Source organism: Ambystoma mexicanum, chromosome 11, assembly GCF_040938575.1.
Source record: "Ambystoma mexicanum isolate Mex_15411 chromosome 11, UKY_AmexF1_1, whole genome shotgun sequence".
In the NCBI taxonomy this organism is placed as follows: domain Eukaryota; kingdom Metazoa; phylum Chordata; class Amphibia; order Caudata; family Ambystomatidae; genus Ambystoma; species Ambystoma mexicanum.
In genome coordinates, this window is record NC_090934.1 from 1077473904 (window position 1) to 1077496094 (window position 22191).

The window sequence follows — 22191 nt, forward strand, 5'->3', positions numbered from 1 at the left end:
ACATATGTTGCCTTATCCAGCAAGCCCAGAGTCCCTTGACCGATGGCCCTTGGACAAGCTATATAAAAAAACTGAACACATACTTTAGTTTGCAGAATTGAGGACACAGTGCCCTTACCTTGCTAATGCTGTTTCATTTCCTACACAAGTTCCTTTGTCACATAGTTATATTGATAGATGTGCATACAGAAGTCATCTATTGCCCCTCTCAATACCAGACAAACCACCTCCCTCTCTCCTTTTAGTAACTTTTGTCTCTGCACCGTTCCCCTACAGTAGCTACTATCCTCCAAGATTTCTACCCACTTCTCTTTAAGCCTTAGCGTCAGCAACCCACACCAGCCCGCCACAAAGTTAAGGAACAACCTACTACAAATTAGCATGAGGGCAATCAAAATACCCACACCCCAAAACCAGACAGAAACACAGGACATGTGGGGTGTGCCAAGTAAAACATCTGCTGCAGGCTTTATTAGGCATAAGGTATCTTACATGTGCGCCGTGTAATGATGTCACAATGTCCAGATTTTAAGCTGAACTGGCATCGCCTGCGAGGAAGTCTGCGACCTCCTCGAGGTCACCAGGACAAAAGCCCTAAAGTCGCCTGCTCAAGCACTCCATTTGGGAGGAGTGAAACTCTCTGCAGGAACAGCTGATCACCTCTTCCCTCATTGAAATCTCCAACTCAAATCCCTCATCTTACCCACCCCCTTGCCCACTTTTTCCCCCCTCGACCCTTTGCATGAATATGTTCACTTTTGGATACCAGCTTGGCCCCACGGTCACTTAGCTGTCTTCTCATTACATTCCCAAACCCCCTCCCCATATGAGTCCTCCCTGTAGCATGGACAAAGGTCTTGTAACCCAGAGTGCCGTGATCTGACCCGTGGTGGTGCTGGACCATTGTGGTCTCAACCAGCACTTTTTAGCAGATGCACCCCATAACTCTGATGCAGGCATCTGAAAATGAAACAAAAACAGCATTAACAATGGAAGAACAAAATACAGTAGGAGAGGGAGGGTGGGTGGTCTTGCTGCATCCAGTTTGCTCTGTAACTTGTGAGAATCCTGGTGGTACTCCCATGCCTACTCCCCGGGGATCCTCTGCTCAGATGGGCAGGGAAGGGCCATGGCTTTTGGATCCCGATCATGGGGTTGGAAAAGCGAGGGAAGATCATCTCAGTGGAGGGTCTTCAGGGATTGGGGATGGAGTGCCGACAGGCGAGACATGGTATCCCCTTTTCCTGAAACCGACCTCCCTTACAGTCCCTCTGCCTTTGGGGGCTATTGTGAGCCTAGCCCAATGGAAAAACCTACACCTCCCCTGCAGGCCATTAAAAGGAATAAGAAAAGACACACTGCCCCTTTAAGATCCAACTCACTCAGAGGCAAGGGCATGTCGAGATAATTGGGTAATGGAAGGTCAGGCAGCCTCTACCCTGGCCACACACACATGCAGCCTGTTAATCTGCTGCAGGTATATAAAAGGTGGGACCTTCAGAAGTGCAGAGAGCAGCATTTGGAGACGCAGCAACTGTGAGCTTGCATGGCTGAGTCCAGCAAGGGATACCAGACTTGCAAGCAACTAGCGTACTGGAGGCGCGCAGCAAGGAGGGAGAGAGAAAAACAGCTGGAGGAGACTGACAAACCAGCACGCTACCCCATGGCAGAACAGAGGATCTGGGGTGAAGAGGCACGGCAGCCATGTCTCCAGGAAGCCAGTGTGGTTAAAAAGGGAAGGCTGTGGACAGGGCCGAGCTTCACTTACACAAGCCGGGTGTGTTTGTTCTTCTCCGTGGTGAGGAGTGTCTGAGGGGCAGGTGGTGAGACCCAGACCTCAGCTGCAGTCTTCTTGAAGCAGATAGCCTGGAAGCACAAGCGAAATCACTGCTGGTGAGTCTGAAGTACAGGGAGACTCACAATGCGATACGCACGGCTAAATACTTTGCAGCGGGTCTAAGCAGAATGAAAGGAAATCCAATATTGCAGTTCTCCACAATTGTGAGACAATCGGATAATGCGGATAGGGAAAGAGGAAACAGAGTATCTGAATGAAGGGGCAGGAAGGGAAAACCCATTGTCAACGCCTTCAGAGAGAAAGTACTGTATGCTGCAATAATGCAAGTCCATCCCTCTCGTTGGAAGCTGAAAATATGTTTACCATACTTTACACCCATTAAGTACTAGGGTTACAGTTTCCCAGACGTGTAGAGCAATATCACTATGATGAGGTGTCCTGTGTGGAATTACCCCAGAATGGCTCCGCATGTCCGCTTCACGAAGCAGCCATAAACATATTTTTGTTTCATTGTCGGCCGCTGCAGGCGGGCGTGATGATATCATCACGTCATCCTGCACGCAGCTTTCCGGGAGTAGTAGTCCCAAGTGTCTGCACATAGTTATTGTGACACTTAATAGTTATTGTGAGGCAAGTTTATGCGATCTGGGGCCGACATTCCAATTACGATACATGGTATACTCCTTAAAGAGAAAGGGGAATGTCACAACTCACGCTGGCAAGTTCAACTGTAAACACCAAATGTATTTAATAAGAAAAAAATGAGTGAAAGCAAAAAAAGTCTATTTACATCTCATGTGACTGCAGTAGTATTTGCAGTCACTGAGAATAAGCCATTCCAATCTCCCTAATTAAATAAAACGACATAGTAGTCTCTGCACAGCGCCGTGATAAAAATATGGTGAAGGTTCTATGCATTGATTTTCAGCTTCAGCTTTTCAAATACTTGCAGTCACATGAGAATTAAATAGACATTGTTTTCTTTCACTCGTTTTTTTTTACTAAATACATTTGGTGTTTACGGATGAACTTGCCAACGTGAATTGTGACAACCCCTTTTCTCTTTATGGAGAATACCATGTTGGAATATCAGCCCCAGAAACCATAAACAACGTACCTCACAATAACTATTAACTATGTGTAGCCACTTGGGACTACCTTTCTCAGGAAGCTGCGCGTGGGAAGATGCGAGGACGTCATCACGCCCTCGCGTGGCAGCCGAAAATGAAACAAAAATAAGCTTATGGCTGCCACGTGAGGAGGATACTCGAAGCCATTCACAGTGAGCATAGTGCTATTGCTCTACACGTCTGAGAAACTGTAATCCTAGTAGTTAATGGGTGTAAAGTAATGGTAAACATATTTTCAGCTTCCAACGAGAGGGATGGACTCGCATTATTGCAATTGATTTGCAGGGGAATGTTCCAACTAGGCACACATGTAAGTATATTGACTTAGCCCATTACAGATTTTGAATAGTAGATAGATTATATGGAATCTATGAGTGTGTAGTAAATTCATATTAATTTTCACAGTGAGAGAAAGATGGATTCCTCTGCACTAGCAACACTGGAACTGTTTCCCTACAGGAAGGTTCAACACATTACTCTGAGTACACTGCATGTTTAATATAGGGAATTATATTTTGGTGCTTGGACTACTGTACCAACATTGGTCATAAGGTGTTAGGGAGAATTCTCATATAGGGCTGATTTCCCTTACCCAACGAGTCCCTCAGCAGCTTTGCTGGATTTCTAGGATTGATTTTTTTCACCTGGTAAGTGTGTGAGCCTTTTTCCCACTCTTACATGTGTTTTGCTGTGTGTGTTTTCACTTTTTGTGTGATCTTGGGCACTGGAGCCTCACCTACTCGAGGTGTACCACTTTTTCTGTGCGTTACACAGCACCTTCAGTGCAGTGACACAGGGTTGTCTGAGACTTCCCACTGACTACATTTTTCTGAGGCTGACTTCTATCCCCCAGAAACAGGTAAAGTTGCCATTAACTTTTTATATAGTCACTTACTATCACGGACCCAGTACACCCCATCTTACATTGAGTATTGGAAAGGGTGAATTCTTATCCCTTTTTGTCTGTGCCTCTCAGAGCCTTGTTTTGCTCCCTTAACATTAAGACCTGGCTGGTGGCAGTGGTAACTACCCTAACATTTCTACTGTGATTATATTATATAAAATCAGTTGGAGACCAGGATGTCAGTCATGAACTTCTTCCCGACTTAGTGAGAGGGATAGGGTATGAGATAGAGTAGCAGTTGGAGAAGATAGGGGAGACGGAAAGCACCATAGAGGGTGCAAGGAGGAAGTATGAGGAGGAGGAAGTTTATTAACATTCTCAAATACTCAACGTTAATGTCACATTTACATGTTTGGAAGGCACCAGTTGGCATTAGGAGCCAAAAGTAGCTCCTGGTAGCTGTTGGTTTCAAGCCAACAGGCTCAACTTTGTTAGAAAGCTCCCAGCTCCTCTCAATTTCAAACCCTGCAGACCTATTCTCCCTCTCTAGGTCCTAGTCCTCGATTCATACCTATTGCAATTGTGTGTGTCCACTAGGCTCTCTCCCACTTCCTAGGGTTTCATCCACTGTGGTTTCTGTTATACTGTGAACTATTCCCACTAGGCTCTCTCCCACTCCCTAGGGTTTCATCCACTGTGGTTTCTGTTATACTGTGAACTATTCCCACTAGGCTCTCTCCCACTCTCTAGGACCCCACCCCGCTCAGGGTACCGGTTGTACTGTTCAGTGTACCAATCTGCCCCTTCCGTGTGTGCCCAACTGTGTGCCTGACCCTCACCCTGGGCATTCTGCATTGCATGGCGCTGGGCATCTCTCCTCTCCCTTTGGCTCCCTCCTCTTCCTACTTCGTCCTTGCACCCTCTATGGTGCTTGTCATCTCCCCCCCCCCCCCCATCTTCTCCAACTGCTACTATTATCTCCTATCCTATCCCTCTCACTAACTTGAGAAGAAGTTCAAGAGTGACATCCTGGTCTCCAACTGAGACCTCCCTATCGCTGATGCCTACATCAGTGCTTCCTCCAGACAGACTCTTACTGACATCCTCTTTGCCGTTCCCACTCCAGATCCATGCACTTGTCCTTTTCCTCCTCTGCCATTAATGGTGGCACTCAGTGGGAGGTCGTCTTGGCCCCCTTCCACCATCATTAATGTCTATCTGAAAGGCTCTGTCTTGGTCCACGGCCATCAGCCCAATCTCCTCCTTTTCAATAGGCGTCTCCTGCGTCTTATCAACCTCCTTCCTTCTCCTGCTACTTCTACCAGCACCTCTCTGGCTCTTCTGCCACCTCCTTCATCCGCCAACTTTCAGGCACCCTCCTCCTCCTCCTCCTCTCTGGCTACTTTGCCACCTCCCTTTACCACCTCTGCCTACTCTTGGGCCCGTCTTCCAGTTCCGCAGGGCATACCTCATGCCTGTACCCCCTCCATGGAAGTCTTCTAAATGTGCAACCTGCTCCACGTCACTACTCTCAACTCTCGCTCTGCTGAAACACTCCTCTGACATCTGCCACCTCCTCCAAGAACTTGACCCGGATGTCCTTGCTCTCACCGAGACATGGTTTACGGCCAGGTCTGTCACACATTTTAACACTCTCCTCCCTGAGGGCTACAAGATCCTCTTCGAACCCAGAACCAGCCACCCCGGAGATGGAGTAGCTCTGATCTTTCCAGAGTGGGTACCCGTTTCTGTCATTCCGACGCAGGCCTACTCCTCCTTTGAATGCCTGGTCTGCAGCCTCGCCATCTCTCCTGGCCTCTCTGACTGTGGCCACCATATACAGGCCACCTGGCCAGGTCACCCTCTTCCTCCAAGAGTGGTCTGACCTTTCCTCTTCTCTCCTTGCCTACACCTCTCTACTTCTCCTCAGAGACCTCAACATCCACCTGGATGCTTCTAATCCCTCCTCGGGGATCTTCCGCAACACTTTTTTAAAATGTATTTGTTTACTTTATATTGTGCATTTCGTTTTAAATACAAACCGTAAGAACGTTTATTACAACACTCTCTCTCTTTCCATTCTACCCTCTAGTCCCACACACTCTGCAGGGCATACCTTGGATGTTCTCATCTCCTCAGACATCCACCTCTTGCACCCTCTCACCACTCCTCTCTCTTGAACTGACCACTTTCTGCTCTCCGCTCACCTGATGATTTCTGTCCCCTAGGCTAAGCCCACCCCAGCACTGCCACCTACCTTCTCTGTTATTGGGCCCATGAAGCGTGGGTCAGTAGATGCCTTTGCCGCTACTTTCTCTGCTCCTCCTGTGCCTGACTCACACGCTGAAACAGCCCTCTCTAACCGGCATCTTTCTATCTCCAACACTCTGGACGGTCTTGCCCCCATCATGAGAATCTGTCTGAAGCTACCTCCAAGTGAAACTTTTGGTATGACTCCGACCTCACCACCCTGAAACGCAAGTGGAGGGTGGCTGAGAGGAAGTGGAGGGCCACGGGCGCATCCTCTAACAAACTCGCCTGCCGCCTGCTCCAAAGACAATACAGACTCTCTGTCCTGTCCAAGAAGAGAGCCCAAATTAAGCCTGTGTCTCTGCCGTCTCGAACAACACAGCCGCACGCTTTAAAATCTATGCAAGGAGCTGGCCAATACTTCTGCAGTCTCCACCTCTCCTGTTCCCTCCGAACGGCTCCGACTTCTCACTTCACCACTAAACACCTCAGGACATCCTGTCCTCTCTCTCTTCTCCCTCTCTTGGCCCCCCCCTTTGGCCGCCTCTCCCTTCTCCTCTTTCTCTCAGACAACACTTGACAAGATTTCTAGACAAGTCTGATCTATGAAAGTGTCATTCAAACAGGTGCTCCCCTGCTCCTCTAGAACCATCAAGGACCACATGGACACACTTGCTCCAGCCTTGGCCACTTGAATTTCCCCCCCTCTCTCCTCAAGCACTCCATTGTACACCCCCTCCTTAAAAAGCCTTTACAGATCCTACATGTCCGGTAAACTATCACCACCTCTCTATCACTCCTTGCCTGTCCAAACTCCTAGAAAAGCTGTCCATCTGCCAGCTTACTCTCCACACTGAATCTGTTGGCTGTCTCCATGACCATTAGTCTGGCTTCAGAGCAGCCAGAGGCAAGTAAACTGCTCTCCTGAACACCTGTGAAACTCTGCTCACTAATCTCGATTCAAGCCTTCCTTCTGTCCTCATCCTCCTTGACCGTTCCTCTGCTTTTGACCCGCTCAATCACGTCATCCTGATCAATGGACTGCGAGAACCTGGGTATCACGGATCAGGCCCTGAAGTGGTTGTCGTCCTTCCTCCTGGACCGACCCTCCCAGGTCCAAACGTGGGTCCTTTCTCTCCACCACCTCCCTCTCCACATGTGGGGTTCCCCAGGGCACTAACCTCTCACCCTGGCTCTTCAATATCTACTTGGCCCACCTGATCTCTACCTTCTCCTCTAACTTTCAGTGTTATGCAGATGACACTCAGCTCCCTTTCCTTTCAGACTCCCCTCAGCCTCCTCTCCTCTCTCGCTCATTCCTGACCGTCTAACCGCTATTCAGAATTGGTGCGCTTGCAACGATCTCTGCCTTAATGCCAGTAAGACTGAGATCCTTCTTATTGGGACCCTGCTCACGCTTTCTCCCTCACTCTGGCCGCCCTCCTTGGGTACTCTTCCTTCGCCTTCCTGTGAGGCAAAAAACATTGGTGTCATCTTCGACTTCACTCTCTCCTCGCATTAAAGACCTTGCAAAGTAGACCCACTACCAGCAGCATCTCCTCAGAGGTGCTCTTCCTTTGCTCACTTTCTCCCAGAAGCTCAGTCTCCAGAACCCTGATTCTCTCTAGGCTGGACTACTGCAACAGCCTCTTTCTCAATCTGCCTTCCTCTACACTCCGCCCTCTGCAACTAATCCAGAACAGGACTGCAAGACTGGTCCTTGCCCTCAAGCCCAGGGACACGTATCTCTCCAGCCCTGAAATCTCTCCACTGGCACCTGGTGACTGCGGGGACCAAGTTCATGAACCTCTGCATCATCCACAAGGTTTTCTGAGGCCGGGGCCTGCACTACATCCAACCCTTCCAAAACACCTTCCTTCTCGAGCTCTTCGCTCAACCACCTCCAACTCTCCGAGGGTCAGACGCATCTCCAGGCAGAGAGTGGGGGTAGACATCTCTCCTATGTAGGTGCCTCCCTCTGGAATGGCCTCCCTGCCCTTCTCAAACTTGAGCCGGGCCACCAGAAGTGCTGGAAGCAGCTGAAAACCTTCCTTTTCACCTCCGCTTTCTACCTCTGTTCCCTGCTGATCTACCTGTCTGCTGCACTGACTGGGTGCCTGGCTATCCTCAGTCTCACTGGGTACCAGGCTCCTCCACAACCAGTCGCCCCTGTACTGCTTCCGTGCACTTAAGGGCTGTAACTGTAACCCTACAGTCATCTTCCTCCTTGCACTTACTGAGAGCTGAGCAGCCCTGGCTGCAATTACTCAGAGCAAACCTGCCCCGATTGCACTTCCCCTTTCCATGGCACTCCCCCCTGCACCTTTGCACGATCTGAATGGTAAGGCCTAGTAAGATGGTCATTTTCTCCTCCCTCTGTCTTGCCGCGCCTAGAAACATGTGTACAGGCTCGTCATAAATGACATATACCATGTCAGTCTCACAGACTGGATTGGAGGGCTAGAATGCCTATATATCTGTGCAGAAGTGGTCAAATCCCTAAAACTTCACTCACCAAAAAGGTTCCTTCCATCTAGCTATCTCAGACACAAGCCACACCCCTTCCCGTAGCTTGACTGCTACCCCATCCCCTAAACTCACCTGTCTTACTGCCCACACCCCAATCACTAACTCCCCCACACTGAAGAATTTGAATACGCCAATAAGTGCCCCCACTAAGGTTGGTGCAAACCGAAGAGTCAGCCTACTACAATTAAGCATGAGGACAATTCCTCCGCCCAAAAAAAAAAAAAAAAGACTGAAACATAAGTCTAGAGAAACGCAGGAAAAGTGGTATGGGAAGAAAAACGCCTGCAGCATACTTTTTCAGGCAGGAGTTAAGTGACAGGTCCTCTGTGTAACGATGTTAGTGTCAGGATTTTGTACTTAACAAGTGTTCTGGCTGTGCCTGTGAGTAAGTCTATAGCATCCTCACTGGCACCTGGGTAGCGGCCGAAGATCGATTGCTCAAGCTCTCAAGTGAAACGCCCCACAGGAACCGCTGACCGGCCCCTTCTCTCACTGATCTCTAACGCAACACCCTCCCCGCTACCCCCTTTCCCAGCATCGCTCTACAAAAATGCACCATCTCCCCCTCTCAGAACCCATGAACAGACCCGTTTCCTGGGGCGGGCGAATCGGTAGACCGCCTAGGGAATGCACCTAAATAGCTCAGGGGGGGGGGAAGAGGAGTTCGAGGGGGGCAGGCAAGGGCCCACCCAGAAAACTGCCTCTGAGCTCACCACCGGTAAAAAGTTAAGCATTCCATTGTTAAAAACAAAAAAGGAAGGCATAGTGTGAACACAGCCTCCGAGGAGATGCTCTGAAGACACACACCCTGTGCCCCTTGCCCATTGAATTGACAGAGCCTTTAAAGTGGGGGTAATTTATAAGTGATGCCTCATTAAACAAGTCACTGTTTTTACACAGTATGTGCTTAACATTTTGGTTTTAAGAACTGAACGTAGGGCATTTTTATTCGGAAAGGCGTGTACAGAGCATCAGTTAGCTGCCAAACCTACACAGTCTTTCAAGAGAATTTTTTGGTATATTACTTTTTTTGTTACATATGGCGCATGCCTGGGGCGGTTAACTGTAATTTTCTTGCTTAAGTATTCTAGTGGCTGTTTTGGGATATGGACTAAACGCATCCGCACAGCATCAAAGCTCTTTTCGTTTCTTAACCAGCCAACCACTGCCTAGCACACACCAGATGGCTCATCAATGTGACTTGGCACCTTGATTAGGAAAGCAGGTTTCATTGTGTGTCACCATGCAGACAGAGGTCCATGGCAAATTAATGCAGTTATGTGTGCAGCAATGATTTGTGTGCCACACAAGGGACCAACCTGTTGGTTAATGGCGTCTACGTGGTGCTCCTCTATGTAACAGCACATATTCCTATTTTTGTCTAATGTGTCCGATGTCCATAATTTGCACAGTGGAATGTTATGTGGCTTTGATGGGTATGCCATACTGTGCCCACAAACACAAAGCAATCAAAGAAGGGCCAAATGCCCTTTCTACACTGCCACACCATCATTTTCACTAGCTGCAAGGCAGCACTAATAGATGCTAAAACCAGCTCTGTTAGATGTGGACCCTCTACCATGCATTAGAAGCCGGTTTTGTTTAAAACGCTTTATCAGCTTATTATTGGTAAGGCTAAATTTTTAAGAGGTAAATCCTTTCTGTGCATTGTTTATTGGGTGTCTATTGTACGGTATCCTTTCCGTCTATAGAACTCATTCCCCAAAGATATGTTTCTATTGGGCTGGGCATGCTCACACTGAGACCCAGACCCATCTGATCTAAAGTTCTCCAGAAACAAGAAGCAAAAGAGCCCTTTTATCTCCCTGATATTTAAGTCATTTTATACTCACAACCAAAAAACATACACTGTCCAAATGAGTATTTATGGTTCATGGTTACAAACATTTCAAAGTTAGGGTGTGTGTTATGACCAGTGATGTGAGCACCATGCCATGTGTCTGGTATGTACTTAGAGATTCACACATACAACCCTTTTATCACAGACTTGTTTATCAAATAGAGATCTCCGATCACAGTTATATTCCTGAAATGCTCTGTGATTTAATGCAAAGCAGACAAGAACACTCATTGGTGCCATTTGTCCCCTTTCCGACTGAGGTATTTTGAAACTGTACAATTGGCGGGCGAATGCGACGAAGGAGGCATGGCGGGTGCTGCCCCTTAGTGGGGGTTCCCGGCCAGACTCCCCCCCCCCCCCCCTGCTGCTGGGGACACAGGGCAGGCCCGCCCCAGAAATGGGCGGGGCCAACACTGGAAGGGGGGGAGGGGCGAGGGACCGAGAGAGAGTAAGGGCCTATAAAGGCCAGCACGCAGACGGCTTCTCTCTCGGTCCCCGCGCTCTGCATGGAATCAGATATCAAAAAAGGCGACGGCAATAGGCCCGCAAATGTTGCGGGGTCATTACAAACCAATGCATGTGTAATCTCAGGTTCAAGGATGCATAAGTAGGAAAGAATTATCAGGCAAGACTCACAATTATCACTTTTTCAAAAGGCACCACAAGCGAACGCCGGAAAAAGTGAACCGTGCGCCTGTCACCTGGAAACGAGCTTGATTGAAAGGTAGATTTGGGGGTCACGTGGCACAAAAAAAATAAAAATAAATAAAATAGCGAGACATGACAAAAATGTTGTTACCCACCAGGTCACCATGTCGCTTCAGGCAAGTTCAGGAAACCCATGGCTGGACATCGTAGAGCTTGTGATGATGGAGGAAGGGCTAGCAGAAGAGGAAGTTGCAGAAACGTCGTTGACAGGGCGTTTCATGGACACCCAATCGTGGGTAGAATTTGCCGCACTAGCAGAGGTCATTGGGTGGCAAGCTGCAATGACCAGGATGGGGGGGCCCCATTTCTGGGTAATGGCAACAGAACACCGCTGGCCAATCAAGAAGTGGACATAGCAACCAGTGACCTTAAGGAATCGCCACACCAGGAACTTGCCAATGGGGGGGAATTGCAGCCATCGGGGGGGGGGGGCAGGAAGTGGCTGCTGCACGTAAAAGAACGGCAAAAAAAAGCGGGCGCACACCAGAAGAGGACAAAGAGGGACTTCGAGGAAGAGCTGGCTGCATTAAAAGCATGCGTGGGGGCGCCGGCCCCAGTGCCCGCAGCTAACACAAAGCTTCACCCCATCCCGGTCCCACCGCAGAACCACACTGCCAAACTATCTGCCAACTTGGGCATTACTCTGAACAGAGAGGGTGGGGCCGGCCCAACCAACACGACCACGAATAAGGATGGTGAGCTGGACTCAATTCAGAAGATTGCAAATGCTGTGTTGGCAATACAGGAGGGGAAGGCCATGCAGGGGCCGCCGGTGAATAGCAACATGGGGCCAGTCACTGGTGGGGCAAGCGATGTATGGCTAGGGAAAGAGCTGGGGGCAAGCCAAAAGAAGATGGGCCATAGCGCGACGCTTGGGAACCTGGAGGGCGCGCAGGGAAATACAGAAAAGGAAGCAGGCGGTCCAAGGAAGACCACCACACTCCCCGCCATGACTGGGGATGATTACTCCACCTGGCTCATGCCAGAATGGGTGAAGAACCAAATATGGTTGATGAAAATCATTGATATTCTATCCTTACTTGAGCACGAAACGAAAGGCCAGGACACCATGCAGGAAAAAGGAGGAAGGGAGAAAGTGAAGGCCAGGAAAAGGGTAAGATCTGAGGAAACACTGGCAAACTAATTGGCAGCTTTTAAAATGATGGCGCAGACCATCCTGCAAAAGGAACCAACCCTAGGGCCAGCACTACTGAGCTACCGATCATGCATGATAGAGGAACAGAATCAGCTAGGCAGGAGTGAGTGGCTGCTGAGGGACCAGTGATTCCGCTTAAGGATGGAGCACGATCCAGAATTAAGATGGGATCACAAATCAGTGGAGGACTGGCTGCAGTCAACCAGGGGAACCATAGTGCAGCATCATCTTAGCAGGAGGGCGCATTAATCGCATTTTGCACCTGGAGGGGGGGCGCCTGACAGGGGGTGGGGGGCCCCCTCCAGGGCATATCCAGAATTGAAGCAAGGAGCAGGGAGAGAAGGCAAGGGTGAGGCGAACGCATTGGGTGGCGGGAACAACATGCTGCAACTAGGGGGGGGTCAAACGGGGACCTATCACTGCAGCCGCTGGGGGTAGGCAACTAACAGGGACGCCAAGGGGCGGCAGAGGGGGGATAGGGAGCTATTCCAACGGCAGGGGCCAGTTCACTTGCAGGTTTTACAATGAGGGGGAATGCAACTAGGGTCAAAATTGCAGATTCCGGCATAGTTGCACCACGTGTGCAACTATGCCAAAACTAGAGGAAACAGGCAATATAGACCCTGGCAACAGGGGACATTTGGCAGCGTGGCTGTAATTGTGTAAATACCAGATACAACTATGCCGTTAACTAATTAAATGTTATTTTCTTCAAGGTGGCTGTATATCTGGGGCTACTGGAAGAGACCGGCCAAGGGGGCCCACGCCGGTTAGGTCGCACGAGCCAAGTTACAATGGTAATGCCGGCTCACCAGGGCATAGGGGGTTTGCGGGTAGGGGTCAAAGGAACTTTGCAAAAAAGGCCTGTCACCAATCAGGGTGGACAAACTGCTTCCCTGGCTATCACGATACCCCCCCCCCCCCCCGACACATGAAAGATCTCTAGGCGGGGGGGGGGGGGGTTCACAATGGGGTTTCGCAAAGGCACTCGGGGAGCAATGGTAGCAAACAATTTGAAATCAACAAAAGGAATGGCCCGAAGTAGTCAAGGACAAAATGAAGGAGTTGGCATTGGGCGGGCCCATACCAGACAGCACCGCTGAAGGACCTAATTATATCGCCATTAGAGATAGTACCTATGAAAGAAAAAGGTAAATTTTGCCTCATCCACAACCTTTTGCATCCAAAAGGCGACTCGGTGAACGATTGGTTGGACGAGGCGGACTGCTCTGTGTCATACGTGTCGTTTGATCAGGAGGTCAGCCTCGCCAGAAAAGCAGGGAGAGGGGCTTTACTGGCAAAGGTAGACATTGAGTCAGCATTCAGGCTACTCCCTGTGCACCCGGAGAGCTTTTTCTTACTTATGTTTCAGTTCAATGGACAAGTGTATGTGGATAAATGCATGCCGAAGGGGTGCAGCATTTCATGTGCATACTTCAAGGCTTTCGGCTCCTTCCTGGAGTGGGCCCAACGAGTTGGAGAACAGGGGGGAGGGAGGGGAGGGGAGTGGGGATGCATTACTTAGAGGACTTCTTATTTGTGGGTAAGCGAGATTCCGACATAAGCAATACATTCCTCCACAAAACTATTGCATTGGCAGAAGACCTGGGGGTACCTCTAGCGGGGGATAAAAATGCAAGGTCCCTGCACAAGATCAACATACCTAGGGATTGAATTAGACACAATTAGGGACCTGCTGTTTGCCGATGGAAAAGATTGTGGAATGCATTGCCGACATCAATGCGGCATTGTCAGGCGACAGGACGACCGTGAAAACTATTCAGTCACTTGTGGGCAAGTTTAACTTTGCAGCAAGGGTCATCCCGGCCGGAAGAGTTTTTGCACGGCGATTGTCAGCAGTAACTGGGGGTGGGGAGGGGTCATCGAAAGGGTGGCACAAGGTACGCATGAGCACAGGTTTGAAGGAGGATCTGAGGGTGTGGCTCGATTTCTTGATAGACTTCAATATGGTGTGCTTACGGCGGTCCCCCTGGGCAGCATGCTCACAGCTTTAACTCTTCACCGACACTGCAGGCCGGGTGGGGTTTGGGGCAATTTTGGGGAGTGAATGGTGCAGGGGAGATTGGCAGAACGCATGGACCCGGAAAGGGCTGAGCAAAAACATTAATGTTTTGGAACAGTTTCCAGTGATTTTAGCATTACACGTTTGGTCAAGCGAATTGGCGAATAAGTGCCTAGTGGTTTGGTCAGACAACATGGCGGTAGTGCAAGCGGTCAACACCCACTCGGTGCGGTGCCCTGCCACATTGTGTCTGTTGCGCCACTTGGTACGAAAATGCTTATCTATGAATACGGTAGTGAAAGCGCGTCACATCCCCGGGAGTTATAACATAGCAGCTGATGCACTTTCACGTTCGCAGATGGTGCGATTCCGGAAGGCCCACCCACAAGCTCTGCCAACCATGACCCTGTTCAGCGACCATCTAGGGCGTTTAGTGAGTTGGGAGAAGGTATGAGACAGCTAGCTGTAAGGTCACTGGCGGGAAGCACGAGAGTCAGATACAACGCCAACTTCAGCACATTCCTCGAGATCACCAAAAACTTGGGGAGGGGTGGGGAGGGTTAGCGAGGAGAAAAAGGTGGATTCCTTCATGTTATGGGCTAAGGGGGCGGGGAAATCAAGATTGTGGGTGGCGGCACATCTCAGCACAGTAGCATGTCATAGCCAGCTGGCGGGGAGTCACGACCCAACCAAGGGCTTTCTAGTAAGGGAGGCCCTGAAAGGATGGGACGGGGACAGAGGGCCACCTCAGGCCAGGGGCGAGAGGAGACCCATTCACTTTGACCTTCTGAAAAAGGTCATGGCAGCAACTGGAGCGGTCTGCTACTCATGGTATGAACACAATGTTCAAAGCATGCTTTGCTTTAGCCTTCTTCGGGGCGTTACGGGTCAGCGAGCTTGAGGCCAGAGCCAAGGGTGACACGAACACAGGGCTTTACTGGTTGGCTATGTGTCAATAAGGGAAGTGGCTCTACACGTCAACGTCAGGATATGAAAAACGGATCAAGGCGTCAAAGGCAGTGAGCTGGTATTGGGTAAACTGGGCCACGAGCCCTGCGACCATGGCTGCCTTCCTAGCGGCTAGGGGTGGGGGGGGGTCACCCTACTTGTTCATGCACGAGGACAGAACGCCCCTCACTCAGTTCCAATTCAGAAAGGTTTTAGCCGCAACTTTGGTCAAAGCTGGCATTGACCCAGCTCCCTACTCCACGCATTCGTTCCACATAGGGTCGGCAACAACAGCGCACAGGGAGGGTTTAAGGGACGACATTGTTAAAAAGATAGTGAGATGACAATCGGACAAATTCAAGCTTTATATCAGGTAGGATGAGACGATGAAGGGGGCATGGGTGGGCCCCACTGCCCCCCCCCCATCATGTGCGCAGGGAGGGTACTCTAACCATCTCAAAGTAGACTAATTACCTCCCCCGTCTTCACAGAAGCCACCCGGGTATGGGTCGTGAGACATTTGTTCGTGTCCAGAGCAGCCGAAAGAGCGAGGACGGCAACATGGGCCTCCAACACAGCCATATTTACTGGATCACAAAGGCTGAGTTACAGTGCGATCAGCTATGGGGTATACTGGAACGGGCGGCCCAGCATCACCCACCACCCGATATCTTGTTGCTTCACATAGGGTGCAACAACCTGGTGGCAAGAGGCAGAAGGGAATTGACAGCACTTATGAGGATGGTTCTCACACGGGTTGGGAGGGCCTTTCAGGGCACCGAGGTGATGTGGTCAGATATGATCGCCAGGCAAGAGGCGCATTGCGCCTTGGGGCAATAGAGGTGGCAAGAAGGAAGGCAAACTCAAGGATGTGGGGTTACTTAAAAAAGCAGATGTATGGGATGGATCTGTCACCCACTGATCACCCTGAAAGGACCTGGTTATTTTGGGGGGGGGGGGGCAGGGGTAGGACGCATTTGTCAGATGTCGGCACTGCTCTCATGGCCGTGGAGGGATGCGCTGACAAATTCATGGTGCACAAATTCAGGGTGCATAAGAGGTTACAAGGGGGCAAAGGTGAGGCCGTACAAAGAGCCAGGAAGCGGGGGGAGGAGGGGACTTCTGACAGGACATGGGGGGGGGGGTGGATTCACCTCCCCTGTCCCCTCCAAAAGTGAATGAGGGAATGCGTGCTGTGGTGCAGCAGGATGGGGGCTTAAGGAGCGACATGTTCTCGGGGCGGGAACAGCAGAGAGTCTTGGCGGAGTCACAGGTCGATCCATTTAGCAAAGCACTGGAAGACCCATAGGGGACTGCTCAGCCAACAGCTTAGAACCTATGGCACCCAGGAATAATAGACTCGGGGGAGGCCCTGGGGAAGAAGGGGGTTTGGAAGCCAGTCAAACCCCAAATGCGGGGGGCGGAAAGAGGAAAATGAAGAAAACGCAAAAGGTCAACAAGGGAAGTTGGGGGGAGCAAGACAATGGTATGGTGGCACAGTATGGTTGCCAAAGAAGCAGGTGGGGGAAGGGATAACGGAAAGATAATACATAAGGGTAAGTGGGGGGACAAGAGGGAACTGGGGGGGCAGAAAGTCCAAGGGGTAAAGGGGGGGTAAGCGCAAGGCTGGGTGGGAAGAGACGGGGGTACTTGGGAAATAGAGAGAACGTCACATGGAGGTCAGCAGGGGCGGTGTATGCATCACAGGGAACTGAACGTGGAGGCAAAGGGGGGGGGTCAGGCATAAGAGAAGAGAACCGGAAGGGAGAGGAGGGGCAAGGCGCAGGGATGGAGGGTAAGGACTAGGGATAAATGGAACAGGCGGGGGGACCAGAATGGGTAAGATCACTGAGGATGGACTAAAGGTTGAGGGAAGTGGGAGGAATGGAATGTAGGTGAAGCACAGCACTCTGGGACAGAAAGGTGAATCAGGAGCACTTAACGCTAGAACCAGATGGTAGAAGGGGTAGGGTAAGGGAACCCGAACACCTCAGAGTTAGAGTTGGTACCGAAATGGGACGGGAGCACAGAGCACAGTAGAAACGTGTACTGTGATATTGGACACCAGAAAAGTGTCGGAATTAGAAACATGGACTGTGAATAAGGACACCAACAAAAGTGTCTGGGGAATGTGGACCGAGAATAAGGGCAACAGGGAAAGTGTCTGGAAAAGTCCAATACAAGCATTGAATGGCCATGGGTAGAAAGAAATTGGTAGGGAGGGTCGGACTGAACAGGAAGGGTCCACCGGACACGGACAGTGGGGGGGGGGGTGTACCTATGAAACCCCACTCGGCATAGAATAACCTGTGGTGTGGTGGGTACACGGATCACCTGTAAGCCAACTCCTTGACTTTATGCAAATAAAGCTTGCTGTGGCATTATGATTTCCAACTTTATTTTGTTTTGGGTCTTTATTACAGGGAATACAGCCCTGGGGTGGGGGGGCATATGAATGTGGCATGCTGGAAAGGGTGTAGGAGTGGGAGGGGAGGCACCGCAATGGGATGCCCCCTCTAAGGAGTGTACTAAACTGTCCATCTTGGAATGATAACATTTCAGAAAATAATTCATATGGTTAGTCTAGTATGGTCCCTTGCTAAATACAGGTGAGATGGTACGAACAGAATGCCTGCAACACGGCCAGTGGGCCCTCAGACTCCAGTAGGCTGGTTATCCCGCAGTGTGCTAGTACAGACAGTTCGAAACTGCATTCAGGCAATCCCTTCACCAAGAACAGGTGACAGAAGAACAATTTACTTGGACAGCAGCAGCTGTGTTTTCACGTTAGATTTCCTCTGTAGAGCACTTGAATTGCGGTGCAATGAAACCAGCTTCATTTGTATAGCAAAGATGTATTGATTATTGAGACGGGGTTTTGTAGCTCGGCACGCATGTGTAGTTTGGGAGCGACGAGCTCTAGTCGGGAAAGGGGCTGGGGGTGCATTTTAGTGTTTCGCCCTGGGCAACACGTTGGCTAGAATCTGCCCTGCCCATCGACAGTGGGGCGCGACCTTCATTATCTACCACTAAGAACCTACCTTGGAGACGCCGTTCTTCGTGTCTCTTCTACTGATTGTTAGCGCAGCAGTGATCGGGAGCAGCTGTCACGATTGTGTTTTTAATCTGCCCTTGGTTGAGAATGGCACATTGAGCACTAATCGAGAAAGCAAGACCAAACTGCTCACCTCCTCAGAAACAGCATATGTGTGTTTTTTTATACGTAAATGCGTACTCCATAGATCACGTGACAGAGTTCATTTGCGGTTAAGTCTTTCGTAAGGGCGTGCTCCGAAACTAGCCGTTGCAGGTGGAAAAGCAGAAGTACAACAGAAGAAAGACTAGAGCTCATGAATCAAAAGAAAAGAGACTAGCTCAGTGAAATTGAAAATAGACTACCGTTCCGAAACAAAAGAAGGACTTGCCAACGAAAAAAAGACTGGATGGGACAGCGGCCAACCGTACACAAAAAAAAGAAGACAAGTGACTTGGCGCCTAAAACGCTCTGGTGGAAAAGATCTGAGTGGTGTGCCGGCAGACGTGCCCAGTGAGCTTTCAACCGGAGGGTGCCGGTGCAGCGAGCGGCTTAAGGATATCAAGCATGGGCCAAATGGGTAAGAAGTCGGAGAAGGGTCCAGTCCGCTGGCGGAGGCGCGTGAAATCCGAGTACATGCGGCTCCGGCAACTGAAGCGCTTTCGCCGCGCCGATGAGGTGAAGAGTACATTCAATTCCAATAGACATAAAATCGTGGAGCGGACTGAGGCTCTCAACCAGGAATGGGCGAGACGACGCATTCAACCCGTGTCTGCTGGCCCCCCAGTGAGCTCGCTTCAGGGCGCCCGGGAGGGTTCGGTGACTAGTGACTGGGATTTCCCGTCGCAGACCGTGCCTCTGCGCACCCTGAACGCAGTGGCTTCGGTGCCGATCATGTACTCTTGGTCCCCTTTGCAGCAGAACTTCATGGTAGAGGACGAGACCGTGCTGCACAACATCCCCTACATGGGGGATGAAGTGCTGGACCAGGACGGCACCTTCATCGAGGAACTCATCAAAAATTATGATGGGAAGGTACACGGGGACAGGGAATGCGGCTTCATCAACGACGAGATATTCGTGGAGCTGGTTAATGCCTTGTGTCAATACAGTGATGATGAAGATGAAGAAGAAAACCTAGCACATGAAGGACACGGCAGTGACAAGTCTCACGAAGAATCTGTAGGGATTAGCAAAGTCCACACACTCCTAAGATTTCCATCTGACAAGATCTTTGAAGCCATTTCTTCTCTGTTTCCGGATAAGGGATCATCGGAGGAGCTAAGAGAGAAATATAAAGAATTGACAGAGCAACAACCTCCAGGAGCCCTCCCCCCAGAGTGTACACCCAATATCGATGGCCCACATGCCAGGTCTGTGCAGAGGGAGCAGAGCCTGCACTCATTCCACACACTTTTCTGCAGGCGCTGTGTCAAGTATGACTGCTTCTTGCACCCACTCCGTGCAACACCTAACACGTATAAAAGGAAGAATAACGAAGTGGTGACAGATGGTAAACCCTGTGGTCTGCAGTGCTACCAGTTGCTGGAAGGGGCACGGGAGTTTGCTGCTGCCCTGACAGCAGAGCGGGTGGAGACTCCTCCAAAGCGCCCAAGTGGTCGTCGTAGAGGGCGTGTTGCCAATGCTAGTAGGCCAAGCACACCAACCAATATTTCCGAATCTAAAGACACGGATAGCGACCGAGAAGCTGGAACAGAAACTGGGGGCGAAAACGATAAGGAAGAGGAGGAGAAGGAAGGAGAAACCTCCAGTTCATCGGAGGAAAATTCCAGATGTCAAACGCCAGTAAAAATGAGACCAAATACTGAACCACCAGAAGATGTTGAATGGAGTGGTTCAGAAGCCTCAATGTTCAGAGTCCTCATTGGCACCTACTATGACAACTTTTGTACTATTGCTAAGCTTATTGGAACCAAGACATGCCGGCAGGTGTACGAGTTTAGGGTTAAGGAGTCGAGCATCATCGCCCCAGCTCCTGCTGAAGATGTTGATACTCCTCCACGAAAGAAGAAGAGAAAGCATAGGTTGTGGGCTGCACATTGTAGAAAAATTCAGCTGAAAAAAGATGGTTCATCTAATCATGTGTACAATTACCAGCCATGTGATCATCCACGTCAGCCATGTGATGGTTCCTGTCCCTGTGTGACTGCACAGAATTTCTGTGAGAAGTTCTGTCAGTGCAGCTCAGAATGCCAGAATCGGTTCCCTGGCTGCCGCTGCAAAGCACAGTGCAACACCAAGCAGTGCCCATGCTATTTAGCTGTCCGTGAATGTGATCCTGACTTGTGCCTGACATGTGGGGCAGCTGATCACTGGGAGAGCAAGAACGTGTCATGCAAGAACTGCAGCATACAGAGGGGGTCCAAAAAGCATTTGCTCCTGGCTCCTTCAGATGTGGCAGGTTGGGGAATTTTCATCAAAGAGCCTGTGCAGAAGAATGAATTTATCTCTGAATACTGTGGTGAGATTATATCTCAGGACGAAGCTGACCGACGAGGGAAGGTCTATGATAAGTACATGTGCAGTTTTCTTTTCAACTTGAACAATGACTTTGTTGTTGATGCAACACGCAAAGGAAACAAGATCCGTTTTGCAAATCATTCCGTAAATCCCAACTGCTATGCAAAAGTTATGATGGTTAATGGTGATCATAGAATAGGTATTTTTGCTAAAAGGGCCATTCAGACCGGAGAAGAGCTTTTCTTTGATTACAGATACAGCCAGGCAGATGCTCTTAAGTATGTGGGCATTGAGAGAGAAATGGAAATTCCATGATGTAGACTACCTCTATATAAAAATATCTGCCTTAGCATTTTCAGGAATTTTCCAGCACTTGGGCTCCTTTTTGATATTTTAAAAGCTTTGCTTTGAAACTTGCAAAGTAATTTTCTAGTTGCAGTTTGTACTACTAAACTTGAACCTCATCTTTGTATTACCTTTTCTAATCATTTTTTAACAGTTAACTTATGCAATAACGTGTACAATCTTAACCTTGCTATTAAAAACAAACCGTGTACATTAGCAAACATGGCCAACCACCAATGACCTATGGACTTGATCCGCCAATCTCCATAGAAGAATGACTTGACATGCCCACCACAACAGAAGCCATGCTGGACTGACCAAAGAAGAACAGCTTTACTTGATAAGAAAATAACCACACTTAAAACGAGATTGGATTGACCCAATAATGGCAACAGTTTAGAGTCTTAAACAAAGGTCTAATACTTCTACAACTTTTGATAGGCTTAAGCTCTGAAATCAAAAGACGGGCCATCCTCCACAATGAACAGTTTCGACTGGGAAACATCAAAAACTTGACAAAAAATATTAAGAAGAGACACAATAAGTAGAGGCCTTTGCTTTTCCACAACAGATTTAACATTTGCAATGGGGTCTTTGGGAACAGAGGTTTGCATATCATGTTTTTAAGGATTTCTGTTCAGTAAAAACCTGAACTATATTGAATAAAAATTGTTTTGGTGAGTACGGTACTTTAATTTCAAATAAAGGGTATGCACTAAAACCGTGACCTGGAATAGACCACCAGAGTCTTAGTTGTTCAAATGTAAATGCACCTAAAATCTGTGTATCCAACAGTGCTATGAGCTATTACATGTAATGAATGGTGTGAATCTGTGCACAATGACGGGGGACGGGAGGGTATGACCTTGAATCTGCTTGGATGGTCTGGTGTGCCTGAAGTCTGCCACCCATAGATACAATGTGGGAATGCTGTTATCCTAGGTGGGACATAAGTCTTGACTGAAGGGTAAGGTTTTGAGCTCCATCCTAAACTGGAAGAGCTTTGGCACGGACCAGATTGGCACCTGTATAGTGTTCTACCAGGCAGTGGAGTAGCAAGATAAGGCCTGTTTTCTGTTTCCTT

At 49.4% G+C, this 22191-nt stretch overlaps 1 protein-coding gene and 1 long non-coding RNA gene across 2 annotated transcripts; one reads left to right on the forward strand and one right to left on the reverse strand.

Annotated features, from left to right (window-relative positions):
• Positions 1-442: 442 nt before the first annotated feature.
• LOC138504118 (uncharacterized) lies at positions 443-18451 on the reverse strand. The gene is made up of 3 exons (XR_011279780.1): positions 18289-18451; positions 1769-1866; positions 443-960 (listed from the first exon to the last, which is right to left on the reverse strand). It is a non-coding gene; the product is annotated as an uncharacterized lncRNA (long non-coding RNA).
• Positions 18452-18643: 192 nt separating this feature from the next.
• EZH2 (enhancer of zeste 2 polycomb repressive complex 2 subunit) lies at positions 18644-21788 on the forward strand. The gene has a single exon (XM_069624338.1). It carries the CDS (start codon positions 18849-18851, stop codon positions 21075-21077), a length of 2229 nt encoding a protein of 742 aa, XP_069480439.1. The 5' UTR covers positions 18644-18848; the 3' UTR covers positions 21078-21788.
• Positions 21789-22191: the final 403 nt, after the last annotated feature.

Bases quoted from the DNA above. Each gene is read 5' to 3' on its own strand.
- EZH2 (XM_069624338.1), top strand. From the start codon at position 18,849: ATGGGCCAAATGGGTAAGAAGTCGGAGAAGGGTCCAGTCCGCTGGCGG.